The sequence below is a fragment of the Colossoma macropomum genome, unplaced genomic scaffold (genome assembly GCF_904425465.1).
Source record: "Colossoma macropomum unplaced genomic scaffold, Colossoma_macropomum, whole genome shotgun sequence".
In the NCBI taxonomy this organism is placed as follows: Eukaryota; Metazoa; Chordata; class Actinopteri; order Characiformes; family Serrasalmidae; genus Colossoma; species Colossoma macropomum.
In genome coordinates, this window is record NW_023494788.1 from 32,405,908 (window position 1) to 32,429,347 (window position 23,440).

At 39.2% G+C, this 23,440-nt stretch overlaps 1 protein-coding gene across 1 annotated transcript in view; it reads left to right on the plus strand.

Annotated features, from left to right (window-relative positions):
• Positions 1-23,440, plus strand: part of LOC118807259 (teneurin-1-like) — a 280,336-nt gene that overhangs the window by 156,379 nt on the left and 100,517 nt on the right. Inside the window, exons 9-11 of the mRNA XM_036569223.1 lie at positions 2,346-2,447; positions 8,950-9,144; positions 16,696-16,896. Coding sequence (XP_036425116.1) covers positions 2,346-2,447; positions 8,950-9,144; positions 16,696-16,896 — 498 coding nt within the window. The remainder of the gene's footprint in view (positions 1-2,345; positions 2,448-8,949; positions 9,145-16,695; positions 16,897-23,440) is intronic.

A 23,440-nucleotide genomic window follows, 5' to 3' on the forward strand; every position in this document is an offset into this window, starting at 1 on the left:
TCCACTGCTGAAAAAGAACCAGTTTAGACTAGCATGAATTCCATACTGGTTTAAGCTGAATTATGCTGGTCTGGTGCTGGTTTAGGTGGTCACCCAGCATGGTCATGCTGGTCAACCAGGATACCAGCATTCAAAACACAACATTTGCTGGTTTTGACAGTCATCAGCCTTGCAGCTTCCGTTGCTGCTTACCAGCATACAAGCAACCAAAACAAAATATATGCTGTTCTTGCTGGTAACCAGCCATGTTGGTCTATGCTATTTTTTCAAGCAGGGTGATAAAGTGGCTGGTAAACGTGTTGCCATAATGTAACACTCATTATGATGTATTGAAAATCTTAATAGTTAATGTTGTTAAAATGTTGTTTTATTTACACCACATGTTGAGTCATTAAGAAAAAAAGACTTGTTGGAATGCATCAGTATTTGCACTGAGGAGGTGCAAATTGCAGCAGTTAATGGTGTTTCCTTTTGAATGTGTGTACAATACTGCATCACATACTGTAAAACATGCAGTTCCCTGGCTATACATATCAAGGTGGCTTTTTGGCAATGAGACTTTGCTTATGCAAAATGCTTTTTGTAAGGGCTGAATGTTGCTTTTATTTTTATTTCCCCCCCTGTGTTTTTATACAACAGAAAGGATAGAGGATAGATAAATCAGCAATGTACAGTTTATGTAGCGGAATTATACCTGCTGGAAGCCTGTTGTTGAAAGTAACACATTAATTTTATTCTAACCCAAAAATGTCTCCTCTGTGATCTCCTCCTCTCACATCCTGCTGGGTGCTTTTGTTTGGGTTTCTAATCTACCCATCCATCATATTGCATGGTTTTAATTTTGAAAAGGCTTTTATTAACAGCATGATGTACGTTTTGGCACAGTTTTATGAAGTCCACAATGCTGGAAAAGAAACCCTTCAGACGGTAGATGTTTTTTTTTTCTGCTTTAGTTATATTTGATGTATGCTAATAACAGTTTAACTGAAGTGAACAGATTATCTTAATAGCAAGACAGTACAAACATACTTAATAGGTGAAACAGAAAGAAATAAGATTAAAAATAGTCTACACTATTATAACAGTATATCATTACCAACTACACTCAAAACAAATACCTGTGTAAAACGAATGTAATAGTATTAAACCTTCCATTTTTGCAGTCAAACTTTGTTATCTCAACAATAAAAAGCAATTGTGATTAGTGTTGATATCAGGGCCATGTCGTACATTGTTATTGTATTTTTCCCACTGTGGTCCACGTATGATGTTTGTGTGGGATTATCTACAGAAACTCGTTTTTACATGACAATTCCCCAAACATGTTTTACTATTTTCACTTCATCACTCAGAATTAAACAGACTGCGTTTTGTTACTGTGCCTTTAAGAAAGATATCTATATGTAAATTAGCTCTCTCCACATTGGCTGTCCTGAGCTCAATATTCATAGATCTTTGCATTCTTAATGAGTGTTGAGGTTAGGGATGCCGCTGTGCTGTTTTTAGTTATTTCCTGGGCACACCAATAATACATAAAAAATTTGTAAATTGTAGTGCACAATTTCTGTTGATTTAGTGAGTTAAAAATAAAACATACTAGGAAATGCACTCAGTAACAAATATATGTGAATGTGTTGGTTTTCGTGACATCAAAGAAACAATGAGTTCCAAACTGGCTGTTTTTGCAGCTTGGTTTACATGTAGCCGCTACGAAAGTATTTGGAGACTTTAACAGTTGGTAAACTTGAATGAAGTTAGATTAGAAAAACACAAACAGTCTTTGTGTAGTGAAAGCCTGGAGAAGGATTCAGCTCAGACTGTGCTAAGGGTGTAAAGCTCTGAGGTGGAAACCTCAAAGTCTGGGGCTGTTTTTCTTACAGTGGTGTCTATAAGCTTGTGTTGTGCTGTGTTCATTGATGGGATCATGAACTCAGAAGCATACAAAGGCATTTTGCATGCAAACCTGTAGACATCTGCAAGGAAACTGCTCAAATGACAGAAGTGGAAGTGGATTTGCAGGATGACGATCTGAAACACACCAGATGCTCCAAGGTCTTGGAATGGTCTGTTTAAAATAAATGGCACTTGGTTTGATATTTAGTTTCTTAACACAACGAACTTAATACGTGTTTAAATATGGCACAAAATTGCAAGTACTTTTTTGGGGCCACTGTATTGATCGTAAGGACTGGACACTGGGTGCACATTTTAAAGCTTTTTTAGTGTTTACATACTATGATAAGAATCATTTTAACAAAAAAGTGAGGTAAATTTGTTTATTTCGTGAAAAAGGCCCATTAAGATTTTCTGTAAACATGGAAAATATTTTTTCCTTTGCTTTACAGAATCCATGGATGGATGCTCCTCAAACTGTAATGGCAATGGCGAATGCGTTGCAGGCCACTGTCACTGCTTTGCTGGCTTTCTTGGACCCAACTGCGAGAAAGGTCAGTACCAAGATGTCAGTCTCGACGGCCCAGGTCCTCCAGGGCCACAGGTAATGCTGCTGCATTAGACCTTGGGCACGTACTGGCCCATCCCCCTCCCTTCAAATGTCCTTTCTCATCTCCAGGGGCCTGATAGGGCAAGGTCACTGCATTCCACTACCTGAGCACGAGCCCTCTCTTGCCCCCCAGAGAACAGCACAGACAACAGCGTTTTGTCAAAGCTCATGTATGCTTTGCCGATGGAATGCAGTTTTTGTGTACTTTGTTCTGTTTTTTTCCCCTTTTTCTCTTCACTTTGACTTCACCAAAGAGAAGAACATGTTTTATGTACAAAAGCAAAACCAGCTTTGCTGCCTTATACAGCAGCTGGGAAGCCTGTGTGAATGTACTGACCTTAGATTATAAACTGTGTAGGTCTGTGTTATTGCCATGAATGATTGTGCTAGAGCACATCGGAATGGGCCTGTCAGAGCACATTACTTGATGAGTTAACTCAGGAGTATTGGGATTAGTGATAATAAAACATTTTTAACACAACTGTATAATTAAATAGTTAGTAAATTTACATTCTGTTTGAACAGGTTAGAGTCTTCCCATATTTTTTCCTTTGTTTTGTTGTTAGACAGTAACAAAAATGTGGTAAAACGGTAAGGATGTGTGTGTCATCTGTGGTTGGCATAGCAGCAACCAAGATGAACTATCGAATGTGTCCCAGCAACCCGAACCATTTGATGAACGTGGTAAGGATTAGTTTCTCTCTGTAATGGGTGGTGCTACCATTTCCAAAGAACTTTATGTGGTATGCTGCTCTAGCTGATTGACTCTGTATTAACAGCTACATTAATGAAGATAGGAAGGCATCCATGCATTTTTGTGCTGTATGTTATGGGAAGATAAATTAGCCCTTGTAAGTTGCCGATATTGCCGGCGTGATCAAACACATGGCTGGTTCAAGACATAGCAACATAAAAACAAAGTCAGTTTGAGCATTTCCATCAACATCTGTTGAAAGTGCTAGCATGAAACACTGTTTGTTTGATGTTGATAGACCAAGTGAAACAGAGATAGTATTGGAAAAATTTCATATAAAACTCATACATGTGCCTAAAAGTATGCAAAATGGTATTGGGCTGACGTTGCATTTATCTTAATATCTTCATAATTTTTTTTCATATGAAATGGAAAAGAATATGCCTGATTCTGCTGACTCTGCTCTACAGGCTGAAAATTCTAGGGAGGTGGGAGAGGGGCGAATGGAGTGGAAGAACGTAAGAGAGAGAAAGAGAAGAGAGACAGACAGAGACGGACAGAGAAATTGCAAATTCAAACCATGATAGAATATCTGAACTTCTACTTACAAACACAAATATGGCATCAATCAAAACTTTAGAAACTGCACTTATGACAAAAATGTCTTGCCATGTTAAAGTCAGCAAATAGTTGAAATTGTTCTTATAGAATTACATGGAATTACAACAACTACAGCTTCTAAGGGTTAATACTAAAATGTCCAGTGCAGGGATGTGAAAATTGGGAAGCTTTGTGCACATTGTTTTCATTTGATATTGTTCATAAGCAGAAGCATCACAGCTCCTTCAAATAGCATTTATTTCTTTTTTTTTTTTTACACTTGCTGCAAAGCGTGGCAACTCAGAATTCCATTTTTCTTCAAAGCAGGACAGTTGGGTGTGTGGAAGTTGGCAATTTTTTACACATGCCCTGTTAACTACATCCAAAAAGAACAGGAGTTCAGAGACAGTTGAATAATGCACCAGGCCGACGGGTGCGGCGTGTCTAACAGCTATTCCTGTGTGTACGGTGCGCTGATTCGGATTCCACCGCAGCTTTGCACCATGCTGTGCTCGGCCCCCTCCATCATTAGAACTCTCTTCAGAGGGAGATCAAACCTCAAGGAGGATTTTATATAACATAATCCCCCTTTCTGCTCTCTTGGGGACGGCACGCAGAACAACGATCCTTCCGGGCTTCCGTATGAGCTTTTTTGCTTTCTCTTTTGCCTTTACATTCAGCCGCATCAGCTTCGCACTGGCAGGCCAGAGGAAACTGTAGGAAATTCAGCAGCCCAAGAGCATCTCGTGGAGAACTCCGACATCACGTTCTTGTGCACTGAACCGAAACAAACAACTAACAGTGAAAGACGAAAAAAAATGCCTGTACTTTGCCTTTTTAAGAGCAAACTTTTAGGGCTGCAGAGTGGTGTCTGGAAGCGAAGGCACTGAGCCTCAGTGAAGTTGTCAGTTCTCTCGCACTCTCTCCCTCTCTACCCCCATCCCTCGCTTGCTCGCTCTCTCTCTCTCCTTCTATCCTTCTGTCGTCATGCTCGTAAATGATTACAGGCTTCACAGACTTTAAAAAGGGTTTGGCTGGAATGCAGAGAGCCAATAAATCAGGCCAGTTTTGGCTGCTCCTCCTGGTCTCTGAGATGTCATTCACCGCTCCTTATAGCCTATTACTCGGACTCGATCCCCGCACCTTCTCCCAGTCTCCAGAGAGGTCCTAGGCCTATGAATTATTGTAGCGAATGTAATGCACCTCTTATTGCTTCCGGCTTGGACCTGTGCCAGGGATGTTATGGAGACTAATAGACAGGCATAGATCAGAAAAAGAGCCGCTCCGGCCTCTGCTGGCCTCTCAGCCCTGCTCTGTGCTGGAGAAGGCCACGGCGGGAGGAGAAGAGCCAGGATGACCTCGGCAAGGGCAGCCAACGCTTGGCTTTTGTTGTTATATGAGAATTTGACACCCTCCTCCTCCCTCTACCACCACCCTTTACTCTCATTTTTGGCTTCTGCTTCGGCAGTAGTGGGAGTCGATATCACAACGCTGGCTGGCGGACAGGGCTAGGACTCAATTTTTGATGGAGAGACCTGCATAAGCTGTGTCACGGAGCGCATGGCCTGCTATTTAGATGTGTGCAGAGCCCCTACCATGTTCTACTTCCCTAACAAAATGCTACAAGTAGCAAATGGCAGCTAATGAAATGACTAGCTCCTGTTTATCTGCTATAAAAATGTTCAGGACTCAACTAGGTAATTTGATCATCAATTTACGGATACAAGATACTGAGACTAGATACATAAACATGAGCTCCGCGCTCACTTGTGCCAAATGAACTAAACTTTAACTGCAGCTTGCCCAAACTGACACATTTCTACTTAGGCCTTCTTCAGGGCTGTTTTATCCATTTATCTGTGGTGGATGTGATTTTTACTTTTATACCCTGAAGAAAACAAAAGGCTGTTGTAGTTGCTCTGCATTGTGTCTGACTCACCATAATTCAACACTGAAAATGGCTCATTGGCTAACTAGCTAGATAGCTCCTACCATTGCTACCCTTAACTAGCATTTTTGTCTTTGTGTGTGCTTTGACAGTAGTGGGAGTGGATGTCTCAACATTGGCTGGTGGACAGAGCTAGGACTCTTTTTGATTAAATGACCTGCGTAAGCTATGTCAGGGAAGCACATGGCCTACAATTTAGATCTGGTTTCGTCCCTAATGAAACGCTAAATAGCAGACAATAGCTATTGAAATGACCACTTCCTGTTTATCTGCAATAAAAACGGTCAGGAAATGCACTTAACTAGGTAACTTGATAATCAGTTTAAAGAGACAAGGCACTGAGACTTGATACATAAACATACATAAACATAAACTCTGCACTCACTATTGCCAAAATAACAAAATTTTAATTGCAGCTTGTCCAAAGTGTATTTCAGCATTTCAGCTTAGGCCTTCCTCAGGGCTGTTTCATTCATTTGACTGTGGGAGTTTTACTTTTATACCTTGTGGTTACATACCTGATGTAAGGAAACCATACCTGTTCCACACCATAGGTATTTTGCTATTGTCTTCTCTTATTCTAAACAGCCTTTTAAATCTTAAGTGTCTAACTCTGCTAACTGTTCAGCCAGTTTGTATTGTTGTGAGTGAATAGCTAGACTTCTTCCCCCAACACCACCCTTTACTCTCATTTTTGGCTTCTGTTTTAGCTGTAGTATGAGTCAATATCACAGTGGTGGCTGAAGGACAGAGCTATGACTTTTAGATGGAATTTTTGATAGAGAGACCTGCATAAGCTGTGTTTCAGTGCACATGGCTTATAATTTGATTTGTCCAGAAACCCTGCCATAGTGAAGGTCCCTAATGAAATGCTACATGTGGCAGATGGCAGCTAAGGAAATGTCCAACTCCTGTTTATCTGATAGCAATAAAAATAGGCAATCAACTAGGTAACTTTATTTTATGGATGCAAGATACCGACAGTCAATATGTAAATGTATACTCCACACTCACTAATGCCAAATAGGCCTTCTACAGAGCTGTTTTATTTACTTGTGTTTAAGTACAGGTTTTCCTTTAATATGTCTGAATAGTTTTTCGAACGCTGAAGATAACAAAGGGCTAATTATGGTTACTCTGCATTATTTCTGAAACCATACCTATTCCATACCGTATAGGCCTTTTTTGCCACTTCTCTTATCCTAAGAGCATTTCACACAGAGAGTTTCTTACAGCCTTTTTAGTTTCCATAATTTCAGCTCTAAAAATGCCTCGCTAGCTAATTCTGCTAACTATCCCACAGGTTTGTGGTGTTGTGAGTGAATAGCCGGACTTCTTCTCCGTCCCTGTCTAGTGATCTAGTGAATACAAGGTGTGTAGCGCCACCTAGTGTCCAGGAGGTGCCAATTGTCCAGAGTTTAAGTCTTTGTTTTCAGTATTGGATTGATAATCACAGCAGCATAATAATTTTGTTAAAATCCCTCACACATCATCAGTATCTGTGAATAGCTTTTAGGCATGCTTCGTCTGTCAGCGCATTATTTAGCCGAAAAATGGGTTGTTCGATAGTTATTGTTATCATTTTATCAGCCAGGTTTAGTAACAAGGGCTGCGAGGACACTGCAGTTCATGTCACAGATGGATTATTATAAACGTCCATTTTCATGCCATGTTCAGTGGTCTGGTGATTTGGTCGCCACTCCACCGCAGTGTTGACTGCATAAGTCTCAGGTGGCGTCAGGGCAAATTAAAAGCACTGCGAGGATTAACATGTTTTTACTGAGTATGGAGATTAGCAGGCTACCAACAGATAGGGAGGCAGGTGGGGGAAAGATAGAGAGATCAATAGAAAGACAATGACCAAGAGAGCCAGTCGGCGTCCTCATTTGCATCAGTATTGATTAAATACGTCGCTTGCAGATCAGGGCACCAGACTCTTTGGCTGTGGTGGAATATCTTCATATTTGCCAGGAATTACTTCCTTTGACTAGTCTCAGAGGGTAACAACAAGTGGCACGGGCTGCACCCCCCCAGGGGGTCTTTTTATTAAGCAGGAGGGAAGGTAAAAATTAACCCTGGGCCCAGACGAAACAAATAGGATGCATATGAATCGGAAACACATTCGGCATTATGTATGCGACGTAACTAAACACACGGGTTGCCATGTCATGGTTTTTCTTGTTGCTGTCATGTTAGCTCACTGAGGGCAGATGGAGTCCAAATGATGGAGCACGATTAACGTAGCGCAGTTGCCGGGTTGCCAGATCGGAGCAGCCTATTTGAATTGAGCTCAGGGCCGACGAGAAGGTGATGGAACTGGTGTAAATGGAAATCGTAGCCAGCTGCGCTACGCTGCCCATATTTGTGTAGATGGAATGAGATCGGGATATGCGTAATCTAGTTTATACGTTCTCCTGATGTTACAGTTCAGCGCTTGCCATATGCTTATTTATCTAACTCCTTTTTTTCCCATGCCTTGGAAACTCCAGAGTGAGACAGATACATCCAGGAGTGTGGCATGAGTGCTGTGCTGATGCATACTGAGTGCGTCCCTAACTTGTCTGGATGAGGAGGAGCTAGCACATATTTTTTTTCTCTGTCATTAAGCTAGCAGGCGGCGAGGCGCTGTCACTTGGGCTGCTTCATAAAAGAAGGAATAGACTGACAAATGAGAACGTCTAAAGATCCTCACTCGCCTATTTGTAATACCAGAACAGTTGTTCGCTATTTGTGATAGCAGAACAGTTGGTAGTATCCTACATATGTTTGGGGAGGGCTTGACTCTCCACATTTAGCACAGTTACACCGCTATGCTTATACAAAACAAAATAAAGCTTTCGCGTGTGAGAAAAAAACAAACAAGAAAAAAAAAAACATGCAAAACAAAGTAAAGAGACAATGTCAGGGACTTTCCAGGAAACATTGTATATTTATACGCAATGTTGCTGATAAAGTATACATAATGTCACAGTTAATCCACTGGGTTATCAAAAAAACAGAGTTTTGGAAGGCAGGATTTTGTACAAGGAAAAATGTAAGCACCTTACATTGTTTGGCCTGACTTAGATGATGGATTAGCAGTTGTGCTAGTATTTGCATTTGTTTGTGGAAGTTAAGCTCTTCGCTCTGTGTTCTCTCTCTCTCTTTCTCTCTCTCTCTCTATCGCACCTGTTCGGGCACCGCTGATGGGCTGCCATATTGCAGACACCTGCCCGGTGCTGTGCAGCGGCAACGGCGAGTACGAAAAGGGCCGGTGTGTGTGCCATGAAGGCTGGAAAGGGCCGGAGTGCAGCATTCAAGAGGATCAGTGTGTGGACCCCACCTGCTCCAACCATGGAGAGTGTGTCCAAGGAATCTGTATCTGTATTCCCACCTACAAAGGCAACAACTGCGAGCAAGGTGAGGCTTCGCTAAAACTGAAATGCTAAAAGGGTGAAAGCTGATGGCCACCGTTATGTCATTTAGATCCTGCCACATGATGGCCTTTGTTATTAGCATCTCTGCAATTTTAGGTTAACATTTAGAGTATATTCCTTTATTTTTTTTTACAGCACTCTGGAGTTTGTACGATTGTATGAAAAGTTTGGGCACCCTGGTCAAATTACGTGTTTTACTTTCTCTACAGAGACCACACTCCTGGTTTGTGCAAAAGTAAAGGCACATGTTGTGCTGTATGTCCAATGTTAAACTCATTACAACTCAAAACAAATACATAGAAATTGTGCACTAAAATTTGCAAAAAAATGACACATTTTAATTTGTTCTCTGTGTACTTATTTTCACTTAGAAAAACAACAAAATATGTAAATTGAGCAGGGGTATCCAAACTTTTGCTAATGACTGTCTAAAGTGTTAGTGAGATTTGGAATGATGAAATGATACATGCTTAAAAGATTCAGTAGGTGGAAAAAATTCTCAGATGCATCTTGATTCACTCTTGAAAGAATTTGAATCATTTCATAAAACACTATAATTGGATTTTTATGTAGGCTCTGCATTATCTCTGTGAAATATACATGCAGGCCAGCTTGGAGGAGGAAAGAAAATGCAGGATGTCCCTCATGTACATGTTTACAGACACGAATTGGCTGTATATTTCATATATTTGAAGTAAATGGCCCAAAAACATTGTAAACATACCCTACATAGGAGTGTAGCTTTGATGGCAACTGGCTAACAGACCAATCCAGTAATATTCAGAGTAAGGCTTTAAGTTCAAATATTTACTGAGCTGCAGCATACAAATATATACTGGAGGATTTCCAGACAGCAATATACCACACCATTCTCAGCATTTTAGGTTAAGCTTAAGTGACCCGATGGTGCAAAATACGGTATTTTATGGTTTCCCACAAGCATCTTTAGTAGGATTTGGAAAGAATGCCACCTCTAGTCATTACATTTGTTTTGCTATACTGTTTAAATTTAATTACATAGTTATGCAGTTTTTTTCTGCAAAACAAGACACTTTTTTCATCCAATTCAAATCAGAATGAAACATCTCCTCTTATACTTATGAACAGAAATGAGAAATAAGAACATTTAGAATTTGCTCTTCTGACAAGATTTCTCTGCTTTATTGAAATATGAGTGAGTAATTAATATCTGATCACACTGTGCTTTTGTTATTGTCAGTGACAGCGGCTTCTGTGGTTTAATCAAATGATTTATTTGGCTTGAATAAAATCTGTTAAACTGCTCATAACGACAAGAAGTACACTTTTTAGGTGAAATGACACGTTTTTTTTTTCACAGTGCATTTTTTTTCAGGCATCAGACAGCTCTTCTGTCATGATAAACACCATTTCCTTTGCTTTTCCCCGTACACCTCTCTGTGAGACACTCTTGATCAACAGACTGTTTGTCCCCGTGCTTGCACAACAATCGGCTACTTCAGAGCCAGAGGCCCCCAGGTTATTTTTCTCCCTTTGCATGCGGGGTCCTCAGACGCTTCCCGGCTCAAACACAAAATCAATGGATCGTCAGTGGAACACGCCCGCTATCCGCAGGGATAATAGCTGGGTCTGTCTGAAACCTCGGTAACGGGTATAACCTTGAGTTGATGAGGCTGAGCTTTGATAAAAGCCAGGAGTATCAGACTAATTACACAGGCTAAATGGAATAGATTTACTGGGCCATGCATACAGTAGGCAATGCAGAGAGTACAGTTAATGTATCGGGCAAGCTCCGTCGGCTGATTTTATTCACTACGGATGTGCGCCAGTGTCTTGCCTTGTTAACTGGCTTCCTGGTATAAAAGACTCTGCAAGCATTTTCATACCTCTTAAGCTCGTAAAAGATGGGAGGAGATCGTTATCAAGCGACGCGGTTTTGTGGAGAACAGTATGGACCATTTACACTGCAAAAATGTGATTGTAAGTACAGCTGTGGCTGTTTCTAAAGTGTCCTTGTATTCTAATTCTAATTTCTTATGGTAGAGAATTTTTTATAAAGAGGCATGATAGGAGATACTTGTATCAGTGTATCAAGCGTTTCAGCAGTACTAAATGATCCAGTTATATAGAGTAGATTTACTGTCATCCAGGGACTCAGGGAGGTGTTTTAAGCTGGGGAGGCTGAAATTTTAAGCAGCACGTACGTGACATGTTGCAAAATGATGTGTTTTTTTCTATTTTGATTCTTTTGACAATTTACATTATGTACTGTAATGAGACCACAGAGAGCAATATTTGCTTCATTCTACCGAATTGGAATTTAGGCTTAAATCTTTTCACTTTGATTGCCTTCATTTTGCTTTTTTCATTAAAATAAATGACTGAACATTCCATTTTGTCTCTACCAAAACAATCATAACACTACTGAAACTTTTTCAAATGTTTAAGTTGTGGTTGTTTCAGTAGTCACAAAAAAGAAGTTTTTTTATTAAACTTCTTTCTACTTCCCTTTAAAAAAAATCAAAAATACCTTTAAAAACATTTTAAAAATCTGTTATTTTCTCAAGTTGAATTTTAGGAGTTAGAGGTTTGGGACAGCCACCTCCCAGTTGAAAGTGATCTATACATGGTGGTTTTGTACATATTTAGAATATTACTATCTCAATTAATGCCTTTGGGTTTAAATAGCTCGTAACATAATCCCTGTAAAAATCTAAGATCTGAATACTTTTTTTTTTCTATAGGACTGCATTTTTAACTAATTCAATAGAATCATCCATATACATATAACTGACACATCAAACTGCTAATGCACAACCTCTGTCTTCTCTCTTCTTTTGGACAAACTTTATGGAAATGTATGAAGCAATGACCAATATGATTGTTGATGTGTAGTGAAGTAATTGATTGTGTCACACCCAGCGTCACACAGTGAAGATTTAACACTGGGCTACACATCGAGTGGGAGAGAACAGTTGATAAAAACATTTTTACATAAGATGATTTACTACATTAGATAACAGTTTAAATGTAATATTAGGCTGTTTTGGGGCTCAGAACTAGCCTACACTTCTGCATACACTTTCCCTCCTGCTTTTGTTTTAGCGACACAGCCCAAAGCTCCCAACAGTGGGTAAGGGAAATGGAATCTATTATTTTTTCTTTTTAGCTGTTGCAGTCCTGAAATCTGGGGGTGCTCCACCCTCAGCACTCCTACTTCCCACGTCCCTGATGCCATCGCGTCATCAAAGCAGTACACATACAGTAATTACTCAATAAAGGACTTACTAGAAGTATTCCAACATCAGTGCTGGCAGGTACTGGAAAAATTCAACATCATGGGATATTCCAAATAAATCATTGTGTTTCCCGGTTTTGAAGTGAAATTTTAAGTTTGCATTAATAAATTAACCCTGAATACTGGTGCTCTGTGGTCAAGATTGAGAGGTTTACTTAAAACAATGTATTCCGGTACAGGTTACTGATGACCTGTTTACCCTGATTACCTAATCATAGCTTAATCCAAAGAATTTGATGTCAGTAATTGCAATTTCAGTAACTTTTATATGCATTATGAAAGAGAATAAACTGTCATGAACCCACACCAGCAGGATCTTACATATATTGCAGTCCCAAATTGCATGAGTACATTCAGTGCTGCTGCCAATTCTGTTCAACACAAGTTTACAACTGATATGGGAACTGTTTACTTAGTCAGAGTTAGTCTTAGTAAGACTTCAGAAAGGCTATGGAGGAACAAAGCAAAAAAACAGCACTTGGGCTGCTATGGAAGAGCGGTGCTTCACATCAGTCACACTGTGTCCTTGTTATTTTTTATGTAATCCTACCTGTAATCACCCTATTTTTAAAATGTATTGTTAGTACAATAACTGTTCTTTTTGTCATTGTCACTGAATACAGTTACCTTTTTTTTGATTATGTAATGCTTCTGTTACTTCTCAACTTTGTCTATGCTAAAAGAATGTTCTTTAAACCTGATGCTGCTTGTTTTGATTGACTTATTATGTTCTGTTATGTTCTGCTCTGCGTTAAGGGGTCTTTCAACTCAGTATGCTGTATTCAAAGTTAGCAACTTAAGTTGGCCACTTAAGTTCAAATTAAGTTATTCGTATTCAGATTCACGCTACACAGGTACTTCTGGGCACCGCATTCAGAATATTTAAATTGCCTGCATGCAGTTCACACCTCCAAAGTTGCCAGGTTTTGCTTGTGCAGAGCTTTCCAAGCACGCACATTTTATTGGCAACTGAACACCTCCCTTTAAAACCATTACTTGCCTTTAAACTGAAAGAAATCTGCCAATAGAAAATGCCAAATGATAAAGCAGGTTGCACTTTATAGTTGAAATATGCTGTCAGCTGCAGTGTGATTTAGCCTACAAGCATGAGACACAGCCAAACAAAATAAAATATTCAAATACAATGACTAGGCTGGCAAGATAATGATTAAAAATAAATGTTGTAGAATAGCCTCCAATTTTCATTCTTAAATATCATGTTTAAAACATCGATTTAAAAATATTTAAGGATGATTAGCCACCTAAAGTATTTCACATCCATATTTATATGTATTGTGTCGTGTTCATATTATATTTATGTTTATATATTTTACTTTTTTTTGAGCCTAGGCATGTGCAAAGATGCATATACTTTCTAAAAATCTATGATGTATTTGTCCAATCGCACTATATTTCTAAGTAAAAAGAGATTATGGGTTTAAATATATAATTGGGTTTTAAACAATAAAATGAAAAATACAATAAAGGATAGAATCTAAAAAGTTTCTTGCAACCTTTAAGTGAGTTTGTCTGGAGCTGCGCTGCATGTTCACTCACATCTTGGGTGCCACAGCAAGAAATTACATGACATAATTACTGAATATAATAGATCCCCCAACAACAAGTAAAAAAGAACAAATTACAAATTAAAAAGGGATTCAGATTTTCTTGAGCATTATAAAAGATCTTTGCAAATGTAGCATTTTTTTCTTTATTTATTGACTGTTTATTCACATTGTGTGTATGGTTAAATCCCTTGTTCAAAAAATATTATAACAATTATGATGCGCTGATATTGGAATTCTGGGCCAATGCCGAAAGCTGATATTATACATGTATATATCTTTGCATTATAGGCATCCAAAGCTGCCTACTGTACAGCGTCCAAAGATTCGAAACCATTTTATTAATGGAGGTAACTTAAAACTGTGCTTAAACTGTGTTTAAAGTGTTCTCGTAATACTTACCTTAATGATGGAAAGGCATTGAATCCCCTGAGTGCAGACACTACCTTTAGTTAGCCATGAGACTCTTTGTTGGCTTTAGGTCCTGTTCTGGTGCTTACTGTGAAGGTAATGTAAACGTTAACTCTTATTTACATATAGAAATAACCTAAATTATGACTGTAATTTGTAGTGTACATATGCCTGCATGACACGTGTGCATGCGAAGGAGAGTCGGGGTTCATCACAACACTGGCACTGTTCAATTCCTCAGTATGTCACAGCATGCCACTCAGAATTTTGCCATTACTACATTAAATTAAAGCCATATCGAAACCGCAGAAAGCCACAATAGAACACGTGACATGAAATTTATACAAAGGCAGCCAGTATTTTAGTTAAACAGACAGAGCTAATGGTAAGTCACCTCAGCTAACATTACTTTCCTAGACTTTTTCAGTTCTTTCAGCTCAAAACAGCCAGTTTGTGAAGAGGTAAACTGATATCAAGCTTGAGAAGTGATGCTGAAGGCTATATTTCATTGAGTTTATATGAGTACAGTGTAAAAATGAGCTTGAACTTACTATTATTGGCTCTCCTTGCTGGTGCCTAAGGTGCCAGAATGTTACTGCTGTACCATTTGAGATGGAATGGGAAAATTTGAAAAAAGAAGTTGGCAAATAAGAAGCCAACTTCAGCTTCGTAGTTTTAATACTGGTAGTGTTTTTTATAAGGATATTTAAGCTATCAACACATCCTACCTAGAGCTTTATGTACAGAACTACCTACCTAAGTAGCTGCGGGTTCTGCCTGTGTGTACAGTGCTGGGGGAAACTTTTCAGCTGCTCTGCTATAGCGCAGCCAGCATTGCCTAAATGGTCATTTCTTCCTGCATGCAATCATTAAATATTGGTTTGAAATGTCAACCAAATCTAGGTGTCGGCCCAATGCTGATGATGTTTAAAAAAGCAAATATAGGCCAGTACCGATATGATTCCAATATCATTGTGCATTCCTAATAGCAATAGCACAGCTGGAGCACAGCTGTCATTTTTTAAATAGTAAACATAATAATCATTCATATTTTATATATTAATCATATCTGTCTGTGCTTTGATTTAACTTAAATCATTAACTGCAATTCCAGTGGAGTGAAAAGATAAAAAACGTCTTTGCCTTATTGTGACTGTGTGGGTGTTTCAGACTGCACGTTGATTGACAGTGACAGGTGTCTGACTTATAATCTAACTTATGAGAGATTGGATTGAGAAGAAGTCACATTCAACTGGGAGAAATTGTGGCTATGACAGGTGACAAATCATTTAACAGTTGTGTTTGTTGGCTAATTTAGAGTAACTAATAAATTATGCAAAAAGAATGTAATGTAAATGCAAACTCTAACTGGCAGCATCAAACATCAAACAAGTGACAATAGAAAGAGAGAGAGAGAGAGAGAGAGAGAGAGTAGATCTCTCAACAAGCTGCTTTTCTGAAGCTCAGTTTCACTTGTGTGAAGTGGGCACCACAGACTGGATTTTCTTAATAAAGTGTTAGGTCAGAGGCTGTACATTACAGTGATTTCTTTCAGTGTAGTTTTTCAGAGGCACAAGGCTCAAAACTGCTAGCTAAACTACTCGCTGATAGTCAGTCAGGCTTATACAGGGAGATTCACTCGAAAGAGGCCCCAAATATTCTGTTGTAACTCTGTTTTAAAGCAATCTGAACCAAAAAACTAAGCTACATACCTTGACATATGTGTAATTGATTGCATTACATGTGATGCTGGAAGTGATCTCTGTTTTCTGCCAGACATGTGAAGGGGTATGGGGGTGTGCACCCGGAAGTTGCAAACGGAGGTTAAACGTTGCAACGGCTTTCCGGCACCTACCTCATCGCTCCGACGCAGGGGCATCCCGGCTTGTTCGAAGCCCCGTTTACGGAGGAGCACATTGCACGTTGGTTGGTTCAGATTGCTTTGTCCTAATGAGAGTTATTACAGAATATTCGGGGCCTCTTTCGAGTAAATGTCCCTGTAGCTTAAAACAGAAACAGGAACAGGAAAGACATCTACAGCCCCTTAAAAGTTGCACCTAAGCAAACCTTACATATGCAAACTTTACACTTCTAACATGGCATGACAACAGGGACTTTGCTATCTAGTGGAAGAGAATGTTATTATGGATGTAATTCTTGACATCAGTCGGGATGGTAAAAGCTGAAAATCAATTTTGTTGTAATATTGTGATTCTGCACTCTACATTCTGTCCAACAATAACAGTAATGGTCCTTTCTTCTCATTTATTACCGTCTTTAGTGGACTGCCTGGACCCCCAGTGTGCAGGACATGGTGTGTGTGTGAAAGGCGAGTGCCTGTGCTCACCGGGCTGGGGTGGCACTAGCTGTGAGAGTCCATTGCCTGCATGCCAGGACCAGTGCTCCGGCCACGGCACCTACATGCCTGAGAGCGGAACCTGCGTCTGCGAACCCAACTGGACTGGTTCAGACTGCTACATAGGTAAGACAAGGCTATTGATTATGATGAGTATAGTACAGTTTATTTGGTACACCTACCTACACTGTACCTATCTACACTCATTGGCCATTGATTTGAGGGTGGATGCAAGAGAATGCTATCCCTTCAGGAAAAACCAAAGACGAACCCCACCCTCCTTGTCAAATAACCATTCCTCTTATGCGTCCCCTTTGGAAACATGTGAAATCACTTAATACATCTATTATTGACATTTTCATTTTATCTATGAGATAAAAGATGTGTGAGATTTATGCACTACAGTAGTTTCTATCAAACAAACAAGTTATGATCAGACCCGAAACATGCATCTACTGAAGAGGTGATTATGTTGAATCCCATGCTTTCCATTTCATTGGTCATGCTGTGGAGTGTTCGGTAAAGAGCACACAGCTGCCGTCAGGGTTCTAAGTTCTAAGGTCAAAGTTCCTGTTTTCCCCCCCAAATGGGGCTTCTAGTAGACAGTTTTAAGGCAGATTCTTGGCTGGAGATTGGTGGACCTGGCAACCCTTCCTGCCATAGAAAACAGTAATCAAATACAGCAGGATCTGTGGATACCCAGCTTTAACCAGTGAGAGGTGTTTAAGCGTTTAATGAACTGGAAGCTTTAGTTTCTACTCTTCTGGTATAATCTAAATATTTGTTTAAATTAAAGGTTGAAAAATATAGAAAAGATGCTATACTTTGTTCTATATAAAGAAGTGCCAAATGCAAAACAAGACGACATATCTAACCCCCCTCCCCCCAACCACCTCCTCTGATTTTTTTTCACAACTTTTTTTTTTTTCACAACACTGGATACAACTACTATATAGTTTCACTTTGTAGGTCTACCAGCTACAATTATTAGATTGCCTCTGACCATTGGGTGGTTATTTGGGTGGTGAGCCTTTCCCAGCAGAACAGTGGCCTATTCACACTGGGTTTTAGCATCCATCTCGCGTGATCCAATCAAAAGTGGACAGCGAGATGTATAGCCGTTCACACCTGGCATTTCCATGTGTCTCGAAAAAATCTCCAGTGACCGGATTTTGTGACTGGAATAAAGGTACCGCCCATATTTACTATATCAGTCTCTTGCTGTGCTTGTTGTCAGACAAAAATGTACTGTAAGTCCATGTTTGTGTAAATGAAAAGGCTGTTACAAATGTTTAAACTTGTAAACAAACAGTAGAGGAGATGAAAAATTAAGCTATGCAGCTGCTTTCGTCTCTGCTGTGATGACGCAGCTGATTAAGGTGGTCCTTCAACGCTGTTGAGAATGCATCAAGTCACTTTAGCTTTTACACTACAAGTGTCATCCGATCGTATGTTTCTCTGACCACCTGTGAAGGTTATTTAAATGATTGGATCACAGTGTGTCTCCAAGACGCTTTGTACCCCATTCACACCTGTACTTAGCACAGTCCACTTATAATCAGATCACCCAGGATGCATGTTAATGCCAAGTGTGAACGGGGCCACAGACACATGTGTGTAGAGTTGGTACAATGTACAAGTGTATCAGGTGCAGCAGAGTTGCTCACAACACCTTACTTGTTGCAACACCTCACTGTTACTGCTGGGTTCAGAATAGTCCACCAACCAGGAACCAGAACTGACCACTGATGAAAAAAGATGATTTATGGCCTCTAACTGTACACCTACAAGGTGTACCAAGGGGACAAAAACTCCATGGCCTGAAATACCCAGCCCTCATTTTTAATCCAAATTGCCTAGCGTACACAGCAAAACGAATAACGGCTTTGACCTCTCTGTCTTGATAGGTGTGTCTAATGAAGTGTCTAATAAAAAATACACAGTATTTCAGAATCCCAACACTGTGCCTGATACATGCCATCGCAATACATGTTGACATGCCAGTGCCATGCATTTGGGAATGAAACCTTTCAATCTTCAAAAGTGAGCCTATATGGTAAATCTGGAAAATTGTGCGAATGTGTGTGGGTACAAGGTCAAATTATAACACTACAACGGGAATCTGTCATTTTGCAAATCCTAAGAAGTGTTGCCCTGAAAAAAACACATATTTTGGATTGTAGGAATTATCCTCTTTTCTTACAGTTAGTAATTAATGCTGTCATAATTAATGAATGTTGTCAAGAATTAAGGAAAAAAAGACAAGATAGGATTGGTAGGCTGTGAAAACCTCAAAAACTGCACAATCTGGACACAGTTACCCAGGGAGGAAAGGTTTCTTGGTTCTAAGCTCAGTGTCAGCCACTGTGGAGCACTCCAGCCAGGGGTTAAGGGCCTTTTTCATGGCTTCAAATGAGTAGTTCCAGAACCCTGCTGCCTGCATTCCACCCCTGACAATTTTCTACTAGCCAACAACTTTCAGAGCCAACAACTTTCCTAGCACTTCCACAAATGTCTTACTGAGCTGCTGCCTATGATGACAGTGAGGGTGTTTACATGCACTCAATAATTTAATCATAATCGGATTTCTGCAGTTATCTGATTATTCAAATGGTCATGTTAACAGCATACTCTGATTTCTTAGATCAGAGTAAGGTCTAGAAATCTGATTAAGAAATCTGATAAAGAGAGCTGTTTACATCACAACTTCTTCTGTGAGTTTCTTGGCTGGTTGCAAAGTAGAAATCCAAATACTGTCTGACTTCTGTAGACCTGGAGTTTCCCATTATCTGATTACTCAAGAGCATGTAAACACCTTGATCAGATTACTGACAAAATCTGATTTTCTGCAGTTATCGGATTATTAAGTGCATATAAACACACCTGATGCCTCATAGTCAGTCATGTATATAACACTTGTTTGTTGATAGATGAAGATAAGGGTTGCCAATATGGCACCATTACAGTATAACATCACAATACTTGAACACTTTTTCAATGTACAGTTCATCATTATATTTAGTTGGAATGGGCATTGAACTAGCCAAACAAAACCACCACGTTTAAACAAGGCTATGAAAACTATAAGAATGTTTTTTTATTATTTCAATATTTGCAGACATTAGCTATTTAGGGAAGAAGAAATATTTGGTAAAAATAAATTAAAACAATTGAGATAAGTTAAGATGAGTTCAAAAATGGAATAAAGATTGATTGCTTTCCTTCAAGAAGAACCGGCATTTCCATTCTTAGATTCCAACCCTGAGATTACAATCTGAAACCAGTTCGAATATAGTAAAAACCTTGTTAATTCAGTTTATTTTATGTTGGCTATATTTAGGCCTGATATAATATAATAAAATGTTAGGATTTAAAGCTATTAGGTCCATTTCTGATTGGTTTTACTGTTTGTGAATCATTTGTACCAGCGCAACACACAGTGTCCTAGCAGGGCTAAGAACGATCCACCACCCAAATTATACCTGCTCTGTGGTGCTCCTTGGGTGTCCCGACTATGGAAGAACAGGGTGAAAGGGTTTAAAAAGGGGTTCAGAGGAACAGATGGACTGCAGTCTGTAATTGTGGAACTACAAAGTGCTCCTGTATGCTAAATGGACCTGATTAGATGGAAAAAGAGTGTCAATAAAAGAAGGTGTACTTAATGAAGTGGCCAGTGTAATTTATCATGATAACACTGATCTATCATCATATTGGCTGATATGATGCATTGTTTTATTTACTTGTGGAAGGAGAGAGTTTACTTGTATGTTGACGGTGTTTGGGTTTTTTGTGTTGCTGTGCGGCATCTCTGGTAATTGTTTATCGTCATCATATCTACGTGGGAGTGATGTGTGTAAACAGAGGTTGTATGAGTGCCAGAGTGTCGGGGGGTGTTATTTGGCATGTACGGGTGGGTGTGAGCTTATGTTCTGCGGAGTGAGTGTGCGCATAAAGAGTGAAAGGAGGTTTGTGGCTGCTGCATGTGTCTGTGCAAGCACTGATGCGACTGAAGACGCTGTTTTTAGAGATGTGTTAATGGCACCTCGGATGAAGTGTCTCAAGTACATCTGACCACTAGAAAATGGAATACTCAGCGCCCCCTCCCTTTTTCACTCGTTCGTTTTCTTTCTCTCTTTTGCTCTGCCTTCATCCTCCACTCATACTGGGTGTAAATTAGTTTTTTTTTTTCTTTTTTCTCCAGGCCTTTTGTACTGTCTCCATTTCCTCTTTTCTGATCTTTCATGTCTCTTTAAAGCTAGGCTTAGTGTAATGCATTTTTTTGGTCCTTGCCCCATTTTGATTAGCACTGAAAGAAATAAGTTAATATCTACTCATGGAGAGCTATTACTCTTATTTTGCTATTTAAATGTTTTTGTTATTACGTGAATAATTGCTACATGAGGAATTGCATTTACATTCTGTGTAGTCAAGTCTGCGCTTTCGATTTTTCTTTGTTTTCTTTGAGGAGGATTTTTCTTTACACAAAACAAGGCCATACTCACAACAATAACTTTCCATCAAATTCAGTTTATAATAAAATACATCCTTTTCTACTTACAAACACGTGGCATGAATTATAATCTGCATTTTCAACAGAATAATTAATATTAAATTATATAACATTTAGTTCTGACAACACAGTCTGATTGGTTGAGCGGCGTTGTGTTTTTTCCTCACTGTAACTGAGCACCAGTTGCAGAGTAATGACTCATTTTATGCTACAGCCAACCATTACAATGCTTCTACTTTAGCACATACAAAACAGATACATACATCTGATACGGTAAGGATATGGATACATTAGATAACCTCTCTAAGATGATATTTAGGAGTGTGCACTAGTACGCAAGGCAAGGCACCAGAATTCTAATGCTGAAATCTCTATTCGGATGCTCATTACATTTCATCATGGGAAGTTAGAGAAAATGTAGAGGCTAACAATTCAAAGAAATACCGATTTTATGTTTTAACAGGACTGTAAAATGTTCTGCTCATGTTTGTGAGTACTGTCCTACTATGAAATGTGTGCCTGAATGTGAACACATTACCAAAAACCTATTGTTAAGCATGTGGCTGAGAAGGTAGTTAGTTAGCTTTTCTCTAATAGTCCAGAAACAATGAAAATATATTTCTCTGACAAACACACTGGCACATCATCCACTAAGGAGAAAATGCCTCCTTTAGAAGATGCAAAGTTGTAACAGTTATTGTCAGCTTATTAGCTCATCTGAAGCGGCAGCCTCTGTTACTCATCCAGCACTGCATTTACTCTCGAATAACACTTGAGGTCGTGTGTTATTGCAGATACAGGCACGAGCTGAAGGCTGTTTTCTTTTGCTTACTTACAGCATGCTTATTAACAGCAGTGGCTAAGGTAGAGTGAATGTAGTACATTATGAGAGAAGTCTTAATCATAGTATGGCACTTCCACCACCATATTTCCCTAATGAGTGTGTATGCTTTGGCTGGTACAACACTTTTCTTTCCTCCTTATCCACACACGCACATTCTCAGCACAATGGCGTTGATTCATCTTCATTCCATCTGTTCATAATATTTGTTCCAGATCACTGCAGGCTTATTGTTGTTCTTTTTAGCATAGTGTAAATCTCAAGAGCCTTCATCCCTTTAAAGTCTTCTGCGATTGTCACTTCTATAACTGGTGATGTCAGTCATGGTCATATTCTATTCTAGTCTATTCTATTCTATTCTGTTTATTTGTCTGTCTGTCTGTCTATATATCTCTCTTGCAACATCATTTTGGTGCTCATTGCTAAGCTATTTAAAGTTGCTTTTTGTATTCTGAAAGGCCTGATAACATTTTTTTTTCCTTCCAAATTGTTTGATATTTATCTTGTAGACAGCTCTCAACTTTTATAGAAAAACTTTTATATCACTTTAACTTAATTTGGCCCAATAATTACGCTTTCTGAAATGTGGGACAGTGAATAACAAAAGCGCTAAAATGATCATCTCCATGGCCAGAAATGCCCAGACCTCATCTTTAATCCAAATTGCCTAGAGTATTCACAGCAAAAGAAATAACAATTCTGACTTCAGTGTCCCAGTTTTTTTATGTCCAAGTGTATTTATATACAGCAAGACCTGCTGCTGCCCAGGGTAAATAGGAATAAAGTAGCCATCAAAACATCAGAGACAGTGGTGCAGGTGAGCGGAGTGTTTATTTAAAGCGTAGATGAAAAACACTGACCTGTAAAAAGAAAATAGCTTTGATGGCGAAAGCGTCTGGTCATACAGAAACATGAAGTAAACAACAACACCAGGAGGCTTTGCCTACGTGTGTTCCCTGCTTCTTCCACTGTTCTCCTTTATCCCTGTCCTCTCTCATGCCTCATCCACACATATCTAGAGATTTGTGAAAAGACATTTTTCTCCTCTGTTTTTCTCACACCAACAGCATTTTTAAAAATCTCTTCAAGCGAGAGCACAAAAAACAAAAACCCAGCCCAGGAGGAGGCAGTAACATGTCATAAAATGTAGAAGTAAATGCCTTGAGATCATTATGGACAGACTGTGTACTATGTTATTTTTACGTTGTTGTTTTAGTATCAGATGGCAATTATTTATTAAATCTAAAATCTGTTGCATATGTTTTATTGCAGGTATCTGCCAGCTAGCTACTTTAGTTAACAGGTGTCAACCCATACAG